Here is a 26,845-nt window from a genome sequence, read left to right on the forward strand (position 1 = left end):
GAATGGCAAGAAGAAATGGATGAAGGAATCATTATCACCCTATTAGCTTTAATGAAGTGTGTTACAAGGAATCAGTATGTTTAATCCCTTAAAGCTCCAGAGATCTCTCTGCAGCTCATTTTAACCTCTGACCTCGCAATGATCAATAAGCCACAGTATCATGTTCTCATTATGTCATGTTCCAGCATGGAGACACACTGGGTTCGAGTGAGTTACTGCAAATCTGTGACAGTATCTAATCGCCCTCCTTTAACCTGTATAGACTGTACTGTCTGTTTTTCACATGTTATTTACAAAGCCAACAGCTCTCCTGCTGTCTGGCCAACTTTTTCGTGACAAAAGTAAACTCTCTCACACAGAAGAGTCTCCCCACAATGTGTGTTTTCTATGGGAGAAAAAGCAAGAGTTGGCATTAGTGCTCAAAGTTGTAAAAAAAAAACAAAAAAGAAAAAACGTTGACTCTTAGATTGTTGTTTCAGCAGTGTGTGGAGGCGGGAGGAGGCCCCATCGCTGTGTTTGAAACAGAGCCAACCTCACTCCCCCTCATAACTGTGCAGGCAAAGAGTAAAAAAACCCCTTACAGTCAGAGACGTTACACAAACTGAAACAGGGAGCTTATCAAAAGCTCTGATCGTTTGTCGACCTAATAGATTCTTTATAAATACTGATTATAACAAATGGCATGTGGGCAACAAATGTAGAGAATAAAGCAGCAAGTTCACAGACTAGAATGAATGAAAAGTTACTTTGGAAAAATCCCCTGAATCCCACTGAAAATCTTGAAACATCACGCATAAAAACTCCAATTACATCATAGGGAGGGGGCTGTGGAGTGCAGCCTGGACGAGATGATTACTTCCAGACACAGAGCTGGGGTCTTTGTCATAAAAACACATGCACACACACACACACACACACACACACACACCAGGTCTGTCTGCCTCTCTGTCTCTCTCTCTCTCTTTCGTTCTTTACAATTTCAGGAAAATAAAATAAAACATATAAATCCCAGGAGGGTCTAATTTGAAAGCTGGGACACTTTAAAATTATTGCCAACACAATAATTTAATCATCATACCGCATTGGAATGTTATTCCACCTCCTGTCCAAGGAAGGTTACAGAAAAAAAGTCACAATTTTAAAGTACCCACGCCAATATTTGCTGTGTGTGCGTGCATTTTTGAAAACTACAGACGGAGACCATGTGTCGCGTGATTCCACAGTGAGTCTGAGTGAAGGTCGTGGAAAAAGGAATGGACGGAAGAAAAAATGGTGTCAGATTATGGATGTGGGTGGATGTGTGATTAACTCCGGTAATTGTTGGGAAGTCTGAGTCACAGCGTGAAAAGTCTCAAGTGTTTCAATCTCAAAAGGCTAAAAATTATTATTCCGTATTAATTATTGAATGTGGATCTGTTGTGTTTGCTCTTTTCACTTTGACCTTGCTGGCTCATCTTTCACGTTGTTCTGTCTGATTTGACAGACTTTCCCTTTAAGAAAGAAGAACCTCACCCCTCTGTCTGCATATGGATACTTTGGACCATCTCCACCTTTACGCATCTCATCTACTTCAATTGAAAAATGTGTATTTACCCAGAGCAGTTCCTCTGACCACTACCGGCAAAGTGACCCAGTCCCAAAGCCATGTTGTGGAGTCACCCCACAGTTCATCTTCATTAAGGAAACTTAATTTGCAGGATGTAGATATGATGATATGAAAAGAACCCACATTATAGCTGTTTGCAGGGTTTATCTAAATTCAGTTTAATTTGATAATTGGCTCAAGGTCCACTTGAAACCACAAAACAAGATGTCTGAGCCTTTGTTTTGCCACTGGGCCTGTAATTATATGGCTGTGGTATAATGCAAGTGGCTGTCTGGACATCTCTGGGCAGTGTCATGTTTATACATAAGATTCAATCATGTCCTCCTCTGTAGAGGAACTACTTAAAATCAAACCTGACCATGACCTCTTGTGGTTTTCTTGTGGGTCATTTAACTTTAGCAATTAAGCAAACAAACAGAAACAACCAATTCATGGCTCTTGCTGCCTCGTTTACTCTAAAGTGCAAACTTTGTTATTAATATTCGCCCCTTGTGGCCAGAGTGGGCATCTTTTACAAGTACATATACACATACGGAGTACTCCAGTGGACAGAGAGGGACATGGGGACATGGTAATGACTGCAATTGCAACCAGTGAACTATATGAATTGGTTATGAATGAATGAATATGAGAATGGAATCATGGAATGGAGGGTTTAAACCCGCTGACATCATAATGTCAGATGTCACAGTCTTTAGAACAGTAAACACAGTCTGAGATTCTGAAGGCAGACTGCTTCACTTCACTAGTTCACCATCCTTCAGCCGAAATCATCTCACCAGGAGACCTCATCGTGCAAGCCTCACATTCAGTGAGTGATTCAGTGAATGCAGCATCTGTTAAGTAAATACTTAAACAGCTAGCTTTTTAGCAATGGTGCACTGTAACATTTACTCAAATACTGTACTCAGGGACAAATTTGAGGTACTTTGCTATTTAATATTTCATATAAGTGTCTGAAAGCAGCTTCCCATCAATGTGTGACAGGAGTCCTGTAACCAGCAGACAGAGTCTTCCCTCTGGAAGAGTTCAGTGACAACAGGCTGCAGTGATACAGCACACAAATCATCCCTGTCACCAAAATGGATCTGATTGCAGAGATCGATCGGGCTGTAGATGAGATGGAGTGGAAAGAGATGGTTTTTATTCTCCTGGATACCATTTATAAAATCCTGGGTAACACAACCACTCCTGTCCCTGTTGGGCTGGAGCATAATGCTTACCTTCAGCCCGCAGAAAATCAGGATGGAGGATACAACAGGTGGAGCACCCATGGAGCAGCACCTCTTGTGTTTGAGCAGCAGAATCCAATGACGGCTGGGCCCAATCCCTACATTCACTGTGGACCGCTGCAAAAACAAGTCATGCAGACAGATCACCTTTACACTCAGGCAGGTCCTGGGCTGGCACTTCAAACCCACCCTCAGCCAGGACCACGTCCAGGCAGGTGTATCCCCTTGGGAGCAGCATCTCATGTGTTTGAGCAGCAGAATTCAATGATGGCTGCACCCAGTCCCAGCATACACTGCGGACCTCTTCAAGAGGAAATCATGCAGCCACGTCCCGCGTGCCCTCAGACAGGTCCTTCTAGTCACGGACAGGTAGGAAGTATAGATTAGGGACACGGGGATCATTAGGAGTGATCAGCACCTGTGTTCATACAGATACTTGGCAATAGTGGATGCTTTATGACAAAAAAGGGCTAATTTTACTGTCAGCCCACTCTGTTGACCCTTCACAGAGTCAAACAACACTAATGTGAGGCTCTGCTGATCAGTAAGCTTAATAACTGCCAATTGGTTGAACTGATTTCTGTTATTTCACAAAAAAAGGCCAAGTCATTTTTGACCAAGGCAGAATTAGAGCCAAAATTCTGTTTTAATCAAGTCTGGACTCATTAACTGCTGCACTCATTTGGCCCATATTTCGATTTTTGTGCAGTGGTCACCTTCAAATTTCTCTGAGCAGGAGTGTTCAGACACACTATGGTTATCTACCTTTGTGTTGTGGATTCTCTGTATGTTTAGTAATTATTATTGTCACCTGCTCTGTGTGTGTCCAGTATAACGATGCATCTCTGCTGAGGCTCCCTGAAGGCAATGAGCTGAACCTGTGTTGTGTTGGAGTGCTGTAAGTAAATCATGGTTCATAGCACATTTTTATGCTAAGAGTACATTTTCCTCATTGTAATTATACATTTACTCGAGTAACATTTTCAACGCGGGACTTTTATTTTTTGACAGTGTGGTATTACGGCTATTACCTAAGTAAAGAATCTCAATACTAACCCCACTACTTGCATCTCTCTAACTTTTATCTGTGTAGGAATGGACAGATGTTATACGAGGTCCCAGCAGATTTGGCTCCTCATCTCTTTGCTCCACCTCCACCCTACGCCTCCAATTCAAAGTAAGTTGAATTACAGTTTAAATGCAGGATGTTTACTTGCAAATTTTTATATATAACATATAAGATATTATTACTTTTACTTATGTAAAGAACCTCAGTACTAACTCTCCATTTCTCTTTATCTGTGTAGTAATGGACAGGTGTTGCACCAGCCTCCAGCACCTCTTGCCTTTGCTCATCCTCCACCAAACGCTCCAAAGTAAGTTTGCTTGGCATTTTTGTTCAAATTTTTCTTTTTTTGTGTGTGTGTGTTTGACCAGCTCATGATCCGTGGCACCAACCGACAGACTATAAATAAGCCTCATAAGCGAATCACAATCATCTCATATTTAGTTTCTTAGTTTCTAATAATATAGACAGTTTCTTTTAATGGGTTACATTTTTTTTCCCATGTCTTGTATTGTTCTGTTTATCTTCCTGTTTCTCTCTTGTTACAAAGTTTTAACGTGACCTCTTATTCGTTTTTGTTCCGTAGAAAGAGAGGATGTTACAGCCAGCAGGATGATGGCCAGCCATACATAAAGAGGCCACTAAATGCTTTCATGCTCTTCATGAAGGAGCAAAGGCCAAATGTTGATGCTGAAATCACCAGCAAGGGGAGTGCAGTCGTGAATACAGTCCTGGGAGAGAGGGTAGGTTTGTTTGTTCACACAGTCAGGCTTGTAAAATTCCTCCAACAAGTTTACAGTGATTTGTTCCACTGAACAAAACGAACTTTGAAGGATTTTATGACACATAAGTAGTGTGGGAGCAGAATTACAGTCATTAGTGTGGATCAGTTTGTGCATGTGTGTGAGTGTTGTCGTCTGTCCGCAGTGGAAGGCACTGTCGACGGAGGGGCAGGCCAAATATTTCGAAAAGGCCAATAGAGAAAGACTACTCCACGCTGAGAGACACCCCCAATGGTCCAGCAACAATAACTATGTAAGTACACCCTGCTCACACACGACTCTCACATGTTTACATCACTACACACTGGAGCTGTTGAAACACAGAAAGATTTTATCAGCCGATATCAGTTGGAAAGTCAGATGTTTCTGTTTTTGTGTAGGGCAAAAAGAGAAAGAGACAGAGGGGAAAGATTGCCCACTACGCTAAAGGTAAGACTATATTAATGACTCACGGTGTGTTTTCAGAAATCAAGATAACAAAACTTGATAGCATTTGACTATATCAGACCACAAATTGCTAAATTACATAATAATTTTAGAAGCTGCTTTTAACAAAAAATATTTTCTACCCTAGTGAAACAAGTTGAAGGTCTGAGCATTGTTTTTCTTTTTTTTTGTTGCAGCATCTGCATCTAAACCTGAAGGGGACACTCAACCTGACAACAAGTTGTTCTGTAGACCCCCTCAGACACAAGTGTTGGTGACGCAACGTGAGATGGAGCCTTCGTCCTCCCAGAGAGACGTAATGGAAGCTCTTCACAAGCAGCACACAGAGACTCTCGTAGCTGTGACCTTGTGTCACACCTGTCACCTGCAAAAGGTGCACGAGGTCAGACATGACCCCTGTCTGGATGCTCCAACAGCAGCGTCCACGTCGCAGGCCTCCCCTGCTGCACGGACATGGAGTCCAACCAGTCAGAGGACGTCAGAGGACAGATGTCATCCAGCGACAGAGCAGCCTGAGGCAGGGAGCTCCTCTCCTGTCAAGGACTTCTGGACTTTGGACATTAATCAGCTGAGCCTGTAAAAGAACTGAATTAAACCTAAAAACAAGGCATTTTCAATAAACTGAACTATACATCCTCCATTAAGTGGCTTTTGTACTGCCTCATTACCCTGTGAATGTATTTAAAGGTTTTAAGCTCATAGCTTTTGACTGTTCTCACTTTTGTGACCATCAGCATTGTTCCTTTCTGTTGTTTGAGATGTATCTGTTGACATATGATCTGTTGATCTGCGTGACAAGCCATCAAAGTTTTTGATATAACTTCACTTTCAGTTCATCATTGTAACATTCTGGGAAAATATAATCCAGCTTTGACAATTTCAAAAAATGTCAAATAGGCCTGTTTCATGTATGAAGCTCATAGTGGCATTGGCACCAGGGCAAACACTAAAGGGGGCTGTGAGGTGTCACATAGGCGCACCACATTTGGACAAACTTTGCTGCCAATAAAGCAAAGGAAATATTGGAATAGCCATCAAATAAGGAAGTAACGCACGTATCCCACTTTTAAGACCCATCACAAACAATGGCTCAAGGCACATCAGACCTGCGATCACCTGACATGTTGTGCAGTGCACTGTGTCGTTTTTGTACTTGTATATTTATATATTTATATCTTAATATCATCACTTGTAATGTTTCTTTTCCTGTAACCTGCCAAGGGACTACAGATGTAAATTAGCATTTTGGTATGTTTACATCTTGTATTTTTATTCTGCTGTTCATTAATGTGATTTGTCCCTGTCAAACAAACAAACAAACAAATAAATGAACAAACAAATAAAGCTGCTGCATACAATTACCTGGATAAACTGAATAAAGGTGAGAATGGAAGTTGATTTTCAGATATCATCACTTTTCATGAGCTCAGAAAAACGGCCACGTTTTCAACTTTGTGGCTTTGTAAACATATTTTCCAGCTAATCTAATGGAGGTTTTAAACAGTTTATTTAGTTTAAGAAGTAGGAGAATTTAATTTAATCCTTTAGTTTATCAGAGGAATTCACATTGAACTTTTGTAATTAAGTATGGTTCATGTGTAAATGTTGTTACTTTACCTTAAGTACCACACTGAAAATACAGAAGTCAGAAATCAGAAGTCAGAAAAATGTTTTTTTAAGAACCATAAGTAACAGTACTCACTGCCGAAAAATGTGTGCTGTGATATTTTTATTAGATTTTGAGCACTCAGCAGTTGGTTGAGGTGGAGCTGAACTGTTCAGTTGTTGACTGCAAGTAATGATTATTTTCATTATGTATTAATCTGCTGATCATTTTTCAATGAATCGATTTATTGTTTGGTTTGTAAAAATGATCAAAGTGGTGAGAAATGCCGTCACAATTACACAAGGGCCAAAGTGACACCTTGACAGTGTTTGTTCTATCCAATCGTCCACACGAGTGAATTAAGTCTTAAGTAAGCGAATTACTTAAGACTTAAGTAAAATACAAGAACCTCATATTTGTACTCACTTACTTGAGTAAATGTACTTAGTTACATTCCACCACTGGATATAATAAATGCACAGACAAGCTGACCATCTCCTCATTCATCCTCCAGGACGAGTCGACAGCAGCTGAAGTAAGTGAGAGGGAGCAACTTAGAGACAGGTTATAAAACATGAAATGAAGCTGCACACTTGCTTACCTCTGAAATTATTTTATTTGTCTCATTAACAAGGTTCCTGTTATAAACCTTGAATGATTAAGATGTCAGGTAGCAGAAAATTGCTTTTTGTAAGAACAACTGCAGACCACCAACAAAGAAATACAACTTAAGACAACAAAATGACCAAGTACAAAATTGGCAAAAGTACAGAGAATGAAAATGTATTAGAGGCAGGAAAACAAGCTTACATGCAATGTTACTAATAGTTTATCACGGTATATGATGCAGGTACTGCATACACACATTGATAGGTTTACACTTTCATTAAACCTTACAGAATCTCCTTATTGGAAATATAGTATAAGTTTCTGTGCACTATCCTTCACTCTGTGCTGCTCATTTATGGCAACATGCTTTCATTACTTGATGTTCATGGTATGTTGAAGCCCAGGCTCACTGTTTCCAAATCCATCCCTCTCTAGACTATTGGATTGCAGCCCATCGTTTCCCTCCACTGGTGGTCCTACTGGTTTTTCTTCTTGTGCTATTTCAGTACCTGGTGTTAAAGCCACAGTACAGTCCTCTGCTGTGTTTGGCGCACTGCCTGCCAGTTCATCCTGTGCTTCAAACTGTAGATGTAGTCTGCTGCATTCACCTCCATGTTGTCCGTTTGTGTATGAAGCTGTCGTGTTCAGATCTTTGTGAGGCCCAACTTCAATGAAACGTACTCCGTTATATCTCTGTGAGGCAGTTCTGGTCTCCACTGCTGCACCAGAAAGAGAAAATTAAGATGAGTCATTCAACAGTGGAACCACGCGAGATATTACATATGATATCAGGCTATATTTTATTTTTTTTCAATTTGTGTAATGTGTCGAATGTCCTTTAGTCAAAGTTGTACTGCTGAATTAGCATTATTGAAGATTCCACAAATTAGGATGTTTATGACCCATGGTCAATATGTGTATTTACATTGAGGATGCAAAATTAAAAATCGCAACAGCTAGAATGCCTTACACACTGAGTACCTTACATACCTCTTCGCCTTACACATTGCGGGAGAGCCACAATAATGGTGAACAAGAAAAAAGCTGCAGAAGCTGCAGTGCACCACCATGACCTCTGCACACTCTGCTCGTCTTCACCTGCAGTGTAAACATTTCTTTTAGTGATCTTTTTCTATCTTTTTTTCCTGTGTGTGTTCGCATATCCCCAGAAACAGAACGATCTAACACTCACTTATTGATGAAACGGTGATGTTTACTTTGGTTTGCACGATGTGTCTGCTCTGCAGGCCTGACAAGGTGCAAGTATAAGTCCCAGAGTGTTCCTCAGTGTCTGGCTTGTGAAGCAGAAGAGATCCGTCTCCCTGAAGAAGCAGGTCCTGGTTCAGTTCAGCTTGACCCTCCCACAGGTTAAAGGTGTGTCTGGTTTTTGTGTCATACCTCAAGATGACTGTGGGCTCACTGGACGATGTGAAGGTCCAAGTGAGGGAGAAATTTTGCAGGCTGTGCGGGGCGATGCATGGGATGGTCAGTGCTTGGCCCTCTTCTTGTGTTATACCCTCTGAAAGATATTATGCATACACCTTTTATCTTTTATTCATCAGAATTAATCCTCTTAAAGAATATCTTTATGTGACCAAAACGCACCTTGGTTTTTCCGAGAGGCATTCCACACCTGGGTCCTGTCAGTCGATGTGAAAGAGCAGACGTAGGTATAGGTGGAGCGATTACCCAGAATCCTCAGCATGCTCTTCACAGTGAACAGACCCTTGTGGTCGGTGGTTTCGATGGTTGAATTTTCCAGAGCTTCCGGGGCAGAGGGGGGGTATGTGGCCCATGTCACCTGAGGGACGGGGTAGATGTTGTGAGAGGAGCATGTGACCATCTCATCAGTCATCTCTATGATCACTGACTGGATGACAGCTGGAAGTAAAAGCAGAAAAGACAACAGCATGAGCATTTCATGGGGACATGATTACATTTGTGGCACTGGCAACCAGAAACAAAATATTTCTGCTGGTCAGCTGCTTATATACCCAGTCTCAGTCCATTTACTGTGAGCTACGCTGTGCTGATTCTCTGCAGCAGTTGAAACCATGTTAAAACCTGTAACTGACTTTCTGACATCTGTTTTACTAAGAAAGAAGATTGTGTAATTTCTGTGAAAACAGCTTTTTGAATTTGCACTATTGCAGAAAAGACTCGTCACCACACTCTCTGCCTGAGAATGACAGCTAACTAGACAGCTAAGCTAACGTAACACACAGTGACATATGAGGTGAAAGATAGCTTGTGAGACAGCCAGCCTAAGGCTAAAACTAGTCACTAGTTTAGTCACCGATTTTCCCCTTTATACATCAAAATGAATCCATTTCGATGAACTGACATTTTGGTTATTCAGTTTCTTATTATACAAAATTAAAAAGACAGCAGCTAAATCAATTCAACCGGATCAAAAATACAAATGCTAAACTCCTGCGAAAGGTGGCTAGCTTTTTAGATCTCATTAGCTGTCATCTTATTTTTTGAGTACATTTTATGTAATTTGGTGGTTAAACCTCCTGAAGTAAATTACATTATTAAATATATTAAGCTGTAAATGAATGTACTATATTGATTTAAATATAAATATGAATAGAACTCAGAGCGATAGAAACTTGGTCAAAAACATTTGATTGCTATATGGACTGTAAATAATAGTAAAACAGTTTTTCATAATTTTGGTAGTCTTGGTACTATGGCTGTGATTTTCCTGGGTAAAATAATCAAGCTTGAAAAATATAAAATAATTTTAAAAATCACATCATGTCAAGCTGATTAACTGTTTGCTGTCCAGCATGGGCACTTGGACGTATGATCATGTATGACTATTTTCTTTCTGTTTCTGTAGTTGCTGCTCTTTAGGTTAGTAGGGCAGGTAGCTAAAACAGTAGTTGTTATCACACAGTGGAAGAAATTGGTTTTTATAATGTAAACCGGACTGATGGACTTTTCATTCCTGTACCTGTACCATCCTGCTCACTAATCCCCTTTTATACAGCCTTCATATGTGGATTTCAGTCTCCTGTAAGGATTTGCTACAAATGCTGCTAAAATACAACAACTCTATAAACCTCTTTTTTAATGCACCAGTGCTCTTTTGGTAGAGATTTTAGTTCTCTTATTCAAAGCCAGTACATTTTAATAATGAACTAAATGTCCTTCCAGTCCTTAAAAATACACTTTAGTGTTGGATTTATTGCAATGCTGTTGTATTACACTGCATTAGTTTAAGCTAGATGTAACTAATAGTCTACAAATGCAGTGTATGACAAATGTGTTTCTGTATGATAGCAATAAATTTAACCTTTGCTGTCTGCTTTCTAACTGATTTGCCATTACAACACAGTCAGGCGCCCGTTTGCTGGGCAGAAGTGGAAAAAAGTGCAACATGTTCCACCTTGTTGTCACGACCTTGAGGGTAATGTATGAATGGAGACGCTTCGCCACTCAAAGAAAAAGCCAGAGGAAAGCCAAAACAACATAGAAATGTCTTGAAATTAGCAACATTTCTGATAAATTGCCAACAAACTGTACTGACCTTTGACCTCCAGGTTGATAAAGACCTCCTGGTTGCCCTTTCGTGTGCTTGTGTAACATTTGTACCTGCCCCTGTCTTGAACTTTGACCCTCCTGAGGAGCAGGGAGGCATTGCCGTGAGGGATGTGGGAGTTGAACAAGCACGTCCTTCCACTGAAGTGCTTGTTCTGGAGTCCAAACTGATCCTTGTTGTAGTAGTAGCTGTGAACGGGGATCTGCTGCTTGTACCAGTGGATCACCACAGTGCCAGTGGGTCTGAAGCTACAGGGCAGGATGCAGTCGTCAGGGATGATACAGGTGACGTTGGCATCTGGTAATATGACTGTGAGATGGTAAAGGTACTGTCAAGACTCAAAAGAACGACATTGTTTGGTCATTGTAACTTAACAGTTTGAATTTTTTCTAACAGAAATTAAAACATTGTTCCATCTGACCAGCTGTTCCAGTTACATTGTCATAAAACACTTAAAATAATATTATTACCATTATTTTGAAAGTTAAATCACAGTATGAATGGTCAAAATATTGACAATGCAATATGACAATAACAAGGGAACAAGAGAAAAAAAAGATTTTTCCATCATAATGACATACTGTATTTTTTCTAGCATTTGCCAGCCACATCTGTGTTTGGGTTTTCAGTTTTCAATAGCATGTGATCAACATTTTAGATCAAGATGAGCACCAGTCCAACTCTAAAATCTGAAACTGTTAAGCATGCCACCCTGATTGTGTTCTAATATTAAACCACATATGTATATACATGTGTATATCTCCAGATTATTTTGTTTTTGATTTCATCACTGCTGGTATTTGTCCATTTGATTTCAAAGACAAATCTGCTGCTGCGACATCAACGCTGTGTGTCAGAATTTTAGAACATTTCATTGATTCAGCACGAAAACATGAAACTGCACATAAGAGATATAAAATTATTACAAAAGAGCTCAGATGATTTCTGTCCTCCGTGTTTATCTAACAAACATCTGAGCTGTTTGTTTGACTGGATTACAATTTGAAGACATACTTCAGCACTAATGAGCAATCATTGTTTTCCCCCAGATGTGTGCAGCTGTCACAGCTGGGTAACACTCTCAGTGTGCAGCTGGGCCGACTGTCTCTGTAAGAATATCATAGCGATGTTTTCTGTAATTTGATTGAAGCTCTGTCATCCTTCGGCACACGCCACTGCTCAGAGACAACTGGCATTACATTAGATGAACTGTAAAATTATTTCCGACATGCTGTAAGTGGTGTAGGACACATATGGTGCATTGTCGTGTTTCAATCACTGTAAAATTAATAATCAAATTGAATTTACTGTACATCCATGCAGTGCTCTTCCTGTGGCACGCCTGACCTTCAGTGAATAGATAAATTGATATCATCAGTGTATGGATGCTATCACAGCTTTGTCCTTTCTACAGTGAAATACACACACATACTTTTACAAGGTACTGTGGACACCGGCTGTAAAAATAAGCACTATTATTTATTAAAAAATGCTTTTTCAATTGGACAAATTCACTTATGGTTTGCTGTAAAGATTTGTAGATTTTGCCTGAATTGTGAAGAAAAAGTTGTATTCTAAATGTAATGTCCCTATAATGTTGTACCATCAAACACCTTTGATTTTTGCAAAAAAAAAGAAGGAATAAATAAATTTGCTGACCAATGATAATGATACTGATATTTACAACAACAATTCAGCATTTTCTTACATCCTACATAAGTTATACATGGCAGTAACTCTTTGAAACATTTTATCTATTTAATAGCCTTTGCACAGAATGAACGATTCTCCTGTGAATTACAGGAAAAGATGTTGAGTTTTACAATACCTTTTGAGTTTGTTAATAATGATTTCTCCAAGAAAATTAGCAGCATAACCATGAGTCCATGTGTCTCTGCCATGTCAGACGGCCTGCGCTGAGTTGTTGACCCTGTAGCAGTATTTGGCCTGCATGCGTGCATGCTGGTGTGCAGTGAACTGTTTCTGTGTGATTCCACTTTACATCCTTCCTAACACCAATGAAACACTGACTAATTAACCAGGCAGGTAAAAGTTTAACCTGCCTCTTTGTGGATGCTTCACTACACAACACCTCTACTGAAACAGTTCACAAGAACACATCTAACACCTAAGTGCATGTCATGTGTAAGATGTTCGGTAATTTTACCATGAGAGGAGAATCTCAATCACAGATCTATGTAATAACAGAAATACAGTGATTTTCCCTGCAGAAAAAAGCAAAGGAAAACATTTAAGTGAATGAAAGAATGAAATGAATACATTAAACAAGACAACACAAGGCAATCTAAAAACAAGGCCTGTCTTGTTTCTCTTATAGTAATGTGACAATCTCATACATCCTGAAAAATTTGTATGTTATCTGCACTATTTCTGTTACAAAATCAGTTATTAAAAACAGATGTACTAGTACTACTATAACAAAAATAAGGTCACGTCTTTATTGTATGGAATGTGCTACCCTATATTTTATGTCAAAGGAATTAATCTGAAATGCTATGATATGTTTCAATGGTTTTTATTTGCTGGTTTTGCATAGAAAATGTCCAAGCGTAGTTCAAAACTAAATTACACATTCTCAGTATACACACTTGAAGAGGGGACCAACAGATACAGTATAGAAATAACAACAATGAGTCAAACCTGCCTCCTGCATTGGGCCACAAGTTCTCATCCACATCCAAGAGGGGCATCTGGTGGTCATGAACTTTCTACCTCCCTGCAGTCTAGTTTACAGCAGGCTGTGATGTTAGGTTTTGAATACAAATGTGAATGTTTTTACAGTAATATGTAAGAATGTGCAAAATGTAGATTTGTGTAAATACACAGAGTTTGGGTGGTGGTTGAGTTTGAGTGAGAGAACAATTCATGAAAAAGTGGTCATGAATTGCAAAGCAATGAAAAGTGGTCTACAGTTTAGTCCACGTTGATCTTTGTTGTTTTGTGTCATTAATTATATAAAAAAGAACAAAACAACAACAGGAATGAATCTCCCTTTTGTTTTATATCTTGATATTTCCTTTTGTTCAGCCTCAGTGACACATTACACAGGCATTAGACAATACAGTGAATGAATGAATGTGTTGGTATTAATGATTTTAAATTAGCACAAAAACAATTTCAGTAATGTAAAAGGAAGTTATGAAAACTTTGGAGCACATCTATAATGATATCTGTTATTTCCATATTTTTGCATAAACACAAGTAATGCTGCATCACTGTGGCTTGTCATGGATTAAAAAAAAACAACACTTTACTGTGTTCTCAGTATGTTCTCAACATAAGTTCTCAACATATTTTGACAGATGATGACCTCTAGAGGGCACAGATGAGATGCCACTTCCACATGTTGAACGGCTGCCTGCTGTCCAGCAGCTGTGGGGTCACATGTACAAGAGAACCAAGGCCCACGTGCGTGATTCTTTAAGATGGCACTGCTCATGTCTGCCCTCAATCAACTTTAATCCCAGATTAAAGGGACCATGCCACTAGAGTGAGGCCATGCTGTCCATGTTTTGATTTCATAATTGGTTCTGGGTAAGTTTCTCTTTCTCTGTTCCAGGATTTCTTTACTTCCTTGATTTAATTTAATATCATTACATGTGGTTGTTTCTATAAACCTTGTTTTTCCTCATCATTTCTTGTCGAGACTTGAATTATCAAGACTTTCTATTGCCTGAATGGTATCCCTCTCCATCATTCTCATTAATAATACAGGATAATTAAGTATATGTCTACAGTGTAATATATCACATGGACACACACAGACCATTAGCAACATCAAATCATGTCAAGTTGAATGTACACCAATATACAGCATGCTGCAGATTTACTGTCTATGTGCTCTGCCTACTGGTGACGTCATGATGCAGCAGTTAAATGCATTAGTGTCTGAGCACTTTAAACAACACAGAGAAAAATAAATCTGATCCCATGATTTGTGTGTTTACAGATTATATTTGCAGGATAATATTTTGCTTGTATGTAATCAATAACTATACATTTTGAGTAAAGACAGTATGAGATTTTTAAAGTACATTTACTATTACCCCAGACATCATAATGATAACAAACAAAACATCTAGTAGCTTCAACCTAAGTGAAGTAAAGTTGCTTCAGAGAAAACAACGCTTGCCTGAATAGAATTTTTAGAATGTAATCCTTTGAAAAACATCAGTAAACACATGTAATGAAGGTATATGGACCAGCGCTCTGGTGATGTGGGCATGACGGCAGCCCAACTTTAGAGAAGTCTGGGTAGAGATACAGCGAGTTATTAAAATTATCGTATGGCAACTGTATGACATTCTTCATACATTTCTTTTCATTTCATTTTTTTCACATGACACTATTTTGTGCTTGAACTGCGTTGCATTTTACTACAAAGCATTGCTTTTATTTTATCCATAATGCAGGGGATCCTGTGGTCTCTAAAAAACACAAGTTTTATCTGAAATGTTTGGTGTCTGAGTATGTGAGCTGACTCCATGTTGTGAATGGTGTTGTTTTGAATGGGATCCTAAAGCCTCAGTTTAGGAGTCATATCCTCTGCCGTAATATGTCCTCAGGAGCCATAAGTGCAATGTTTGCAGATGTGGCCCAGACATATGCTTGCATCTGTCTCCTCTCAATGGGATCATTTGTGTCCACCCACCACCACAGTGTACAACTCGAGGGAAAATCCTGCACTGAATAAAAGTAGGCTACAGGCTTTTTATTTTTATCTGGTCAGAATGATGATGAAACTGCTGGTTGTATTATCCCCCTCCCCGCCCTCTGCTGCCTTCAGTTTGTAGGTTACTGAAAGATTTCACCAACCACAGATAAGAAGATTAGAGAGGAATTAATGGTATTCCTTTGTCATTATAGGAATAAATTGATATTTGAAATCAGAGGGTGGGGACAGTGGGGAGTCAGAGCAACATGTTGATGTCAGGAGACGTAAGCAGAGGGAAGGCACAGTGACAAGCGAACTCACACGGGGGGGATGCCTGTGCATTGGAGCTAAGCGCTGGATATCTAGACTGATGTTCACCATGTTACAGGAGATGAAAGCGCAGGATAATGCAGAAGTAGCTGGGTGTGTGCGTGGTGGGGCAGAATGAGTGCTGCTGGGACATGGACGTGCCAGTAGAGGACGGGGGCAGCTGTGGCATTCCCTGGGCGAGACACTGACGCAGAGGGAGGAACGTTTGGGTTCCTCTCATCTTTCCAGCCCCAGCTTAACCATGAGAGTGGCCCTCCTGGCCTTAAGACTGATGTGCTTGGCCTGGTTGTGGCCTGTCACCCAGCTCAACAGCAGCCATTTCCCAAACAAGAGGAGACACAAGGAGGTGTACGTCGGAGAGAACACCAAACAAAAACATGGAGGGTGAGCCAAAGTGGGATTTCTTGTTTGACTCCTTGCTTTGTTGTGATTGTGGAGCTGCCTCTGCTGTATTTTGTGGCTTTATGGGAGACTTTTCTGTATGCTACTTAACAAATCTGATTGGAAGGGTAAGAGCAGGTGAAAGGATCGGTGAGGTGAAAGGTGATCTGTGCATTTGATAAGATTGACTCTTTTATAATAAGATTTAACTTCACTTAAGTTGAATAATGAAAAAAATGGTTATTTAAACCATCAAAAGAGTTTTTGGTTCACATTAATCACTTCATGAGGATTTCTAGGAGGAAAGTGAAGACAGATGGCCCTCTTACAGCAAAAACATTCAGGTGCAAGGTCATCAACTCATGAGACAGATAAAAGAGAGGCCCTGGCAATATGTCTGACCCAGTTCCAACCGTGTTAGATCAGTGTCAGTGTTGAAAAAAAACAACAACTTTAATTTCCTTCAGATCACTGCCTTTGGTTGTAATCAAGAGTGCTCAAGTCCAATTAACCATCACTAACACCCTCGACCAGATGTCAGTTCTGCTTCAAGTGTTTGTCTGTGTTAGAAAGAGAAAGATGGGGTCTTTCCCAAAGTTTCTACGCAAGCTGCTATTTGTTCTGTTTGGTTCTCAGAAGGGTGGATCTCAAGCTGAAAAAGATGGACAGCACCAAGTCTATGCTAATTAAATCTGAGCAGCTTCTCCGGATTGAAGACCATGACTTTGCAATGCGGCCTGGCTTTGGAGGTAAGACACACATGTAATCTATCAATGTAATTTTACTCCATCTTCTTTCTTGTCATTGTTCTTTGTATTTTTGATAACCATGTGCTTTGCTGGCAACTCAGTAAGGTTAATGTAGGTTACTGTGCTGTCTTTGGTATTACCTTCCAAAAAAAACCCTTAGTGACCTAGATTGTCTGCCGTGTGAGACAATGACTGCAGACAGTAGTACAGATAAAATAATCTGAACTGCGTAATGAATCCTGTGGGCTAAAATGAAAACGAAAAAGGCCTAAAAACCGTAACGTTTTAAGACCTAAATTTGCCGATTTTGTAGGTCTACCAAATTCTGGTACAATGTTTAATTTCAATTTCCATATCTGACACTGTCATTTTGCAAATCTGTAGAGGACACGTTTAGTATTTTCCCTGTGCTTCCAAGCATAGGGCTGGATTTAGTTTTATTGCATTTTGTTTTTGCTGTTAATTTCAGTAAATGATACACACAAATAATCAACGATTATTCTACATTTACACTTCATGTTCACTGTGTTCACACTCCATTTCAATTTCACCTTGAATTAAACACAAAGGGTCCTTTTCTTCAGTCAGAAAGGAAAGTAGATTGAACAAATGGTTGTGTGGTTCTTTAAATATTCTTAATATGTGAATGTTGCAGACACTTTGAGGAACAGTCCTCTCAAACTTCTAGGGACCTGACCTGATAAGCCACTCTTACCTCCCATTTCGTTACTGTTACAACAGTTTTATCATGTGACTGTTTTTTTTTTTTAAAATACTAAAAGCAAAAGTACCTGTTCCTGTGGCACCCTGGTGGCTGCCTCTGCATAAAAATGGCCCACATTAATATGTCTGTTGTTTTTACTGCATTTTAGTGGTGTAAATGTTTGTGGTTGTGCTATATATATATATATATATATATATATATATATGTGTGTGTGTGTGTGTGTGTGTGTGTGTGTGTGTGTATATACATATATATATATATATACATATATATATATATATATATATATACTGTTGTGATTTCATCTCAGCAATGCATCGTGGTCTGTAAGATCATCACGCATAAAGCGTTGCTGTCCTGTGAGAACCACGTATATTTCTGAAAAAGCCAACTTTTGATGGGCTCAGAAAAGCAGAATTTTTCTATAAAGATGGGTAAGTGCGATCAGAGCGATCATTTTGAGATACATGGTTCTCACGGGACACAAAGAATATCACAAATGGTCAGCTGCTAAGTAACTAAAGCTGTTAGACAAATGTAGTGTTTTACAAATACAAAGACGTATAAAATGGAAATATTCACATTCAGTACAAGTGCTTCAAATTTATACTTAAGCACTGTTGCGGTACTAAATGTGCTTAGTTACTTTCCACCGCTGGTCCTGTGACCAGTTGGCGTGACTATAACAGACTGTGTGTGTCTGTGCCAACTCTTACGTCATTATGTTTTCTTTGCAAATAACGAGGTCGTACAAAATCAGCAAAGTGTTGATGGTGAGACTGAGCTCCACAAACATTTAATGTTTACACGTACGTGTTTGGTTTTCATTTTCCACATTTATAAACTCAAGCACCTCTCAATCTTGCTAGTTCCATCTAGTTCCAGCTGCACATCAATAAATAAATCTGCTGCTATTGTTGCCAATAACTTGCTTTTAATTTGAATTTGAATTTACTTGTCAAACATTGTATTTTGTTTGAATTGATGGAGGTGAATGGCCAACAAGACCTTTCTGATTCCTAAACTGAGTCGATGAACTGACTCTGTTTTATACCTCTGATGTCTTTTTATTCAGTGTATCGAATGATTTTCACTGCAGTAGCTCTTTGTTGATACTGGAGAGTTTCATTCATTCCTATTTAAAAGTTGACAGAGCCTCCATGACCTGACATTGTAAAAAATAACGGACAGGGCTTTACTTCCAGGACCCTATTTGACTGATATAATCCCTCCCACTTCACTACTCTATTGTTATCGTAGGCTGACGTTTTTGAGTGCTTACCTTCATTAGATAATGGCATTGAGAGAACAGGATGTTTACAGTACACATCATATGTTTCCAGTATCCCGCCAGTCCATGATGACATAAGGACCATCCCACTTACTATGCATTACACTGGATATTTATGTAGTAGTACAGAATGGTGGTATTTAACATAGCGTTGTAACATTTCGGTTTCTTTAGGGTTTATCCATGCAGACTGCTCCAAGACCAAGCTGAACCTCTTCTTTGCAATCTGTCAATAATGAGCCGGCTCGTAATTTTCTCCCAGTATTTGTTGTGGGTTTACTTCAGGTCATGAGAACTAAAATGCCCACTGATAGGATTGTTAGTGGGAGCATTTGTTTTTCTTGTTGCATGCTGGGATAAGCTTCAGACTCTTATTGAAATAGGCCGGTAAAGAACATGAACTAATGAAGGCATAAGTGTTTCGTTAATCTACATAGTTTGCCACCTACGTCACGAAAAGGATATTTATATCCATGTGAGCCAGAGTTTTTCCCACAGGGAGGATTTGATAAAAATTGACTTTGAATTTATTACCTGCCTGAAACAGTCTAATTTCTGAAAGAATTAGTCAGTGTTTTGCAATCCCTGAACCTGTACCCTAATGTTAGCTATTACATGAATGCTGCTTAAATCGTGTAAATTAAATCCATATCGTCTCATGAGGGAATTTATAACAGTACAATTAGTTATCTCTTTAAAACAAGACTTTTTCAGTTTCTTTAGTATTGTCTAATAGTTCCCAGCCAAGTATTCAATAATACGGTAATAGCTCATCCAGAAAATGAAAAGCTGATTACAAGTTCGAGATAGCTATAAATGCTTCAAGTGTTTTGCAGCATGTTATCTGTGCGAGGATGAGGACTACTGTTTCACTAAAGGTATTGTATTGCATTGTATTGTATTGTGCTAGCTGGGTGTAACTGATGAAGTAATATTGTAGCTCTTCAGTATTTACCACAAGATTATATAAGCGCAACTCTAAGCTGAGTCATGCTTAAGAGCCAGCATGATGTCAGGGTTGTCACTTTTATCCAATCTTTTGTCTCTGTCATCCGTACGATATGGCTTATGTTGTATAGCCCAACAGCAGGATTTACACATACATAATCTCCGGCAGATGTGCAGATAGATGACTCATGGAGGATGTGATCCGACTGTTGCTTAAGGCTGATCCATTGCAATTGTTTGACTTTTGCAGGTTCAGCTATTCCTGTTGGCATTGACGTCCAGGTGGAGAGCATTGACAGCATATCTGAAGTAAACATGGTAGGTGTCTCTTGGGTGTCCAACCAATATATAGCATCTCATTTTCTCTTCTGAGCTTCAACATCAGTGTTGTTTTTGTTATGCTTCTGTTCTCAGGACTTCACCATGACTTTGTACCTGAGGCATTACTGGCAGGACGATCGCCTGGCCTTCCCCTCCAGCAGCAACAAGAGTCGCACCTTCGATGCTCGTCTTGTGAAGAAGATTTGGGTTCCCGACGTGTTCTTTGTCCACTCTAAGCGTTCATTTATCCATGATACTACCATGGAGAACATAATGCTGAGGGTTTTCCCTGATGGCAATATCCTCTACAGCGTCAGGTAAAAAAAAAAAAAAAAGGTTTCTTTTATATTATTCATGAAAAGATTACCATCATCCAAGTAGGAATGTTTAAAGCGAGACATTGAATTTGTCTTTATTTCTTTAGTTCTTCTTTAGTAAGTTGTTTCAAAGTTAATCCAAGACATGTTAAAATGTTGTGTTATACAAGTAAAAGTAGAAAAGAACATTAGCCACCAGAGGCTACTGGTCAAACCAGACCAAACATGGCTGTAACAACAAATCTGCTGAGTACACCAAAAAGATCAAGGGTGTTTTTTTTTATTGCTTTTAAATTCTACTTTATATTTGCAAGAGTGAGAGTGTGTCATCTCTACCATCAAAAGGTTAATAGTCTCACTTTAAACTTACATGTGCATATAAATCTGATTGATTGAGTCATCATTTAAATATTTAAATGGTATAAAACAATTCACTGAGTCTGAATGGGATATAAGAGAGTGGCCAGGAAGCTCTCAGACTAAATTCATCACATCCATTTCAGCCACAAATGTCAGCAATATGGCGTCATTGGAGCAGCTTGCTGCAGCCACAGAGCCGGTCAGCCACAGAAACAGTTACCAAATGAACACACCAGTTCATGTCACCATCGACATCCTGACAGCTTAAAAATCCGCCCAGTAGTTTTGTTTTATCCTCTCTTTGACACCTGATTGACTGAACTTAATCTACGCAGCCATTCTCTTAAAGTCATTTTAGCCTTTTCTGTTGCTAATGCTGAATGATTGATTGATTCAGCGTTCTTTAACTGTACGCTGTGTTTTAGGATCACTGTGACTGCACTTTGCTCAATGGACTTCAGTAGTTTCCCTCTGGACACACAGAATTGCTCTCTGGAGCTGGAGAGCTGTGAGTATCACACTGCAGTTCCGAACACTTGATAAGATATCCAAAGCATATTTTCAGAGAGATTATGTTCCCTTTGTACAAAACTCCATTTTACATAATGTGTTTGATTACCATGATTTACTGTAAAACATGTTACACAACCTTTGACACAATTAGTTATAATTAAAAGCACCGGCCAGTGATACCGCTGAGCTCACTAGATTATTAAACAGTATGCATGTTGCTGGTCACAAACATTATAGGATATCTTTGAGCATTGTACTGATGGGACAGACACACATTGTACAGCTCACAGCACATTACCATACCTCATAAACACACATCATCTTCTTTTAGCGTAGAGTAAATAAAACATAATCCTCTGTCCATTATAATGCACATGTCTGTGTTTCTGATGCAGGATTTACGAGGGATTCTTTTTTTCATTCTGTTCTGCTCCGAACTACACGATAGTCATAAGTGACAGAGTCAGGATTACTTTCTGTAGAGTAGAGGGCCTGGCCTGCATCTCTCTCTCTCTCTCTCTCTCTCTCTCTGTATCTCTCTGTTTTGAATTATTACATTGCTAAAGCATGGATCCTGATCTCAGAGGGAGGTTGGGAGTCCCATTTCTGTGCGCTCTCTCTCCTCTCCTCTGAGAAAAACATCCATGATTCTTCTAAGAGAGGCAACATGTGAAGGTGTCCCCCTGCCCTCCCCCTCCCCCGTCCCCTCCTCATTCCTTCTCTCCTCTCTTGAAGATGCTTACAATGAGAACGACCTAATGCTCTACTGGAAGAACGGGAACGATTCATTAAGGACTGACGAGATCGTGCTCTCACAGTTTTTTATTGAAGACTTCCAGCCTTCCTTTGGGCTTGCCTTCTACAGCAGTACTGGTATGTGAGGTTGGAGTCATGGGGCCCTCTGAGCTGTACCCGGTTTGGGAACAACCAGAGAGCTCCTGATTTTATCAAAATAGTGCATACCATAAAAACCCTACTGTTTTTCTAAAAAAGGAACATTTCAGAGGTTTATACCTTCACAAATACTAGTAGCCACAGCAAGCAGTGAGAACAGAGTGCTGATGACTAGTTTATGGTAGCCAAAGATTCATGCTTGCAAAACTAAAGTAAAACTAGACTTCTCTTTTCAGAGCTTTTCCACCTCCACTGATCGACTCTATTCTTTAACAAAGTATCAGTAACACTGTAGGTCCCTATAAAATAATAGTTTTGGACATAAGCTTGTTCATTTTCTCGCTGAGAGTTTTATAAGGAGATTGAGAGACTCTTACAATATTCAAATGTAATATAATATTGCTTTTGTTGGCTATGCTTTATATTTACAGCGGTTGTTTAGGATTCTATGACTGACTGCTAAGCCCACTTTTTGAAACTTTGCCTGCTTCACATTTTCAGTGTGAGAAAGAAAGATAAAAAAAAGGGACGGGGAGATTTGCTTCTCAGTGTGAAATAATCTTGTGGGATACTTTCCGTTCTAAGAGGCTGTTATATAACTTCAGCGCTTGACAGATCTGCCCCAGAAAATGATTACTTTTCATGTGAGTTCTAGGTTCTTCTTGTAGCTCCATCTTGTACTTTCTTAGATTCACAACTTACACAATCCTGTGCAGTTGTGCTGTTTTTGCAACATTTTCCCGAGTGTTTTCTGCCGCCATTCACTGTTTTTATGCCCCGCTCCCCGCCCTGCCTGCCCCACCTCCACTGTCTATCTGTTTATGTCTGTTTCAGGTTGGTACAATCGGCTCTACATAAACTTCATTCTCAGGAGGCATATCTTCTTCTTCATGCTTCAGACTTACTTTCCCACCATGCTGATGGTGATGCTGTCCTGGGTGTCTTTCTGGATAGACAGGAGGGCCGTACCTGCCCGTGTCTCTCTGGGTACTGAGACCATGTGTCAATATGGCCACTAACACATGTTGTACATACAGTATAGATGTACAAAAAAACATGGATACTTTTTTAAACAATATCATGAATTTGTATTTTTATTGAAATTGGTACTAAAACATTTCAGCATCTAGATTTTTGTGAGTTTTTTTAATAATCTGACATTTTGTGAAATGTTCTTGCCGAGAGTTGGAAATTTATCTTTTCATTTATGTAACTCTCACCAAGACAACAAATGAGCATGTTTTCCAAAATGTTGGTGGCTAAGGCTAGGCTAAAATATTTTAGGTAAAGGTAGGATGATGATTTGGTCATACTTTGCTCATTTCGCAGTAAAAACATTCATTCCGTCTAAATGGGCTCCTGCTTTCGCATGCACATCAGACCTGAAATACTGAATTTATTTTCCTACAAATAAATACTAATTTTCCCAGAGACACTCATGCACCACAGAGTAGTAGTAGTTACTAATACACAACAAAGATGTTTTTTTTTCAGTACTGGAAAGTGTAGGATGCAACTGGGTAGATGTGGTGTCTATTGGTTACCAATCATCTAACTATTGTGGTGATGTTTCTGACCTTTTTAGTGACTTTTCATTCATTGTGCTGGTGCTTTCTGTATCCAGGCATCACCACGGTTCTGACAATGTCCACCATCATCACTGGTGTCTCAGCCTCTATGCCGCAGGTGTCTTACGTCAAAGCTGTAGACATCTACTTGTGGGCAAGCTTCCTGTTTGTCTTCCTGTCTGTCATCGAGTACGCTGCCGTCAACTATTTCACCACAGTGGAGGAGATGAAGAAGCTCAAGAGGGCAAAGGTCACTCATATTCACTCTTTTCTGGCCTCTAATGTAAATCTCATATATGTTCGACCCACAGAAAGTTGTTACCTGCCATCGGGAGCTCATGGACCTCACAGCCTAACGCTCCTCTCCTCCCTGCAGATCCCCACTTCCTACGACGCCACCCAGGCTATGGCATTTGATGGCTGTTTCCACGACAATGACATTGACCTGACTTCCTTTCCAGAGGTCTCCAGCACCCCAAATACAGAGAGGAACACCCAGTCTCGAAACTCCACTGCCTCTGCACCCACAGAAGGCACCAGGCTACGCCGCAAGCATCCTTTGAAACAAAACCTCAGCTTCATAATGAGCAACAGCTACATGATCGACTCCTACTCCAGAGTCATATTTCCCCTGGCTTACCTGCTCTTCAACATAATTTACTGGAGTATGTATGCATAGTACATCAACTATGCAGCAGAATATACAGCATTCATTTTTGACTATTTTCACCGATATACAGTGTAACAGGCTGCAGTAAGTTAGCACAGTGTCTGCTGACGAGCATAAATATCTTGAATGACGTCTCTGCTCAAGAAGTGTTCAGATGTAACTTCAGATGTAGCTGTTGTGTTGAATGGCTGTTATTTTTGCAGACATTTATGTATGTTTTTGGAATGCCTGTTTTATAAGAGAAAAAGATTTACTCAAACAAATATATTTCCATTTTTAGGATTTTATTTTATTGCTTGACTAGACACAAAACATTAAATTGTATAGTTACTGAACAACCTCTTTAAAAATAAATGTATGCTGTTAAACACATGTGTCAAGTGAAACATTTTCTGACAAAGCTTCACTTAACTTGATTTACCTTTTATTTGTCTCGGGCAGCACACATTAATTAACAGCAATGTGAGGAATTTCGTCATTCAGCAGGAGCCGTGTTTCCAATTAGTCCAATGTTTACTCTGCGTTAAGCTCAGTTTTTGGTATTCAAAAACTCCTGAGAGATATCTGGCTCTTAATGTTTGCTGGGTAAGTGGTGCACAGTGAGTTTTTAGGACCTTTTCACTGACGACACCTGCTATGTACAAAAATGAAAACCATGAAGCTGAAGATTCAAAACTCATTATCAACCTGCAAACAGCAGTTGTCAAGGCCATACCTGCATCTGCTCAGGACAATCATGTAATATGATCAAAAGCCAGAACAGCAACTAACTTGTGCTGAGTTTGTTTTCTTAACTAATAAATGCTGTATATCAAACAAAAAGATACAAGGACATTAATTAATGGTTGGTAGTTCTTAATCTATACATGTCTTAATGGGAGGCCAGTGACTATGTTTTAATATTCCTAATAGCGAAAAGGGTATTCCACGGTAATAAAGATTTATAAATGCTCATATATTTAATATGAGAGCATATATATAATATACATAAACCCTGTTCCCCTTTACAATTACAGACTGTACTGTATAGCCCACTTAATACTAATTATGTAAAATAGTGATTAATAGATGAGAATAGGACAAAATATAGAGAGAGGGGATTACATGCCGTAAAGTCACTTATACTCGGTTGCATAACATTTTGCTTTGGTACATGAAACCAGCAGGACGTCAGATTCATCAGCGGTGATTGACGGATAATGTGATGAATAACCGTGATGAAAAAGTGATTAAACATGACCAGAGCCCTGTTCAAAAGGCACAGTGGGGGGCATCATAAGTTCCAAATATGGCTAAAAGTGACCATTAGGTATTAAAGCTTTAACATCCGGGCTTGTTTTTTTTTTCACCTCTGAACTGAGCCAGATGAGCTGTTTCCACATGTTTGCAGTCTTTATGCTCAGCTTGACTGCCTCCTGGATCCAGCTGCAACATCAGCATCCAGACAAGAAAATTGGAGTCAACCTTCTCATCAAACTCTTGGCATGAAAGCCCACTTCTAAAAATGTCAACTAGTCATCAAAACTATGTGTATAGTATGAGAGAATCATTGAGCTCACACAACTAGTCAGATCTCCTCTGACTCCCAAACTGCACAAAGAGAGAAAACGATCGGCCGTTATAGGATACAAACAACCTCCACTGTGTGGTGCCAGAGCTTCTATAATCCTCGACTTAATCTTCATGACTCCTCTATTACGCTGTATGTTTGGTTTCCATAGTAGTCTTCATGTTAGTCTGTCACACAAGTCATACTGACTATGGATCATTTTAAATCTACTTATGTATCCATGGTGAAGCTGTTGTGAATGCTGCAGTATGTGGTCAAAACATCAAATGCAAACATCAGCAGCAGACAGTAAACATATAAAGACATTCACCCTTTAAATTTCACTCCAAACAGAGCAGAAGCCAAAGGCTGTCCAGGCTGAATCTGCTCTGCTGTCACTGTGTTTCCCAACCCTCTTGTTATCTTTAGCCTGCTGACTCCCTCTGGTGTTCACATAGAGAACTATACATTATATTTTTCTGTTTTTCACTGTTCTTTAGTTACAAGAAACTCAAGCTGATACAGCATCAAATCTGTTTGGTACCACAACACAATAAGATATACTTATAAAAGTTTAGAAATTGGCACTAATTACCCTTTTAATGTTGATAAATCATTAATGTCGTAAAGACCAAACGGCTGTTATAATGCACAAAT

General features: G+C 39.4%; 1 protein-coding gene across 1 annotated transcript; it reads left to right on the forward strand.

The window, feature by feature from the left end:
- Positions 1-16,144: 16,144 nt before the first annotated feature.
- On the forward strand, positions 16,145-24,648 carry gabrr3a (gamma-aminobutyric acid type A receptor subunit rho3a). Its single transcript, XM_070843512.1, has 9 exons — positions 16,145-16,287; positions 16,921-17,033; positions 20,247-20,314; positions 20,411-20,634; positions 21,420-21,502; positions 22,243-22,380; positions 23,236-23,388; positions 24,026-24,219; positions 24,346-24,648. Exons 1-9 carry the CDS (start codon positions 16,145-16,147, stop codon positions 24,646-24,648), a joined length of 1,419 nt encoding a protein of 472 aa, XP_070699613.1.
- Positions 24,649-26,845: the final 2,197 nt, after the last annotated feature.

Source organism: Pempheris klunzingeri, chromosome 14 (assembly GCF_042242105.1).
Source record: "Pempheris klunzingeri isolate RE-2024b chromosome 14, fPemKlu1.hap1, whole genome shotgun sequence".
NCBI lineage: Eukaryota > Metazoa > Chordata > Actinopteri > Acropomatiformes > Pempheridae > Pempheris > Pempheris klunzingeri.

What these genes read in the sequence shown, in the direction of transcription:
- gabrr3a (XM_070843512.1), top strand. Translation starts at nt 16,145, where the DNA reads ATGAGAGTGGCCCTCCTGGCCTTAAGACTGATGTGCTTGGCCTGGTTG. An exon ending in GCATATCTGAAGTAAACATG is followed by an intron (nt 20,315 to 20,410) that starts GTAGGTGTCTCT and finishes TTCTGTTCTCAG; the next exon opens with GACTTCACCATGACTTTGTA. An exon ending in CTCTCTGGAGCTGGAGAGCT is followed by an intron (nt 21,503 to 22,242) that starts GTGAGTATCACA and finishes CCTCTCTTGAAG; the next exon opens with ATGCTTACAATGAGAACGAC.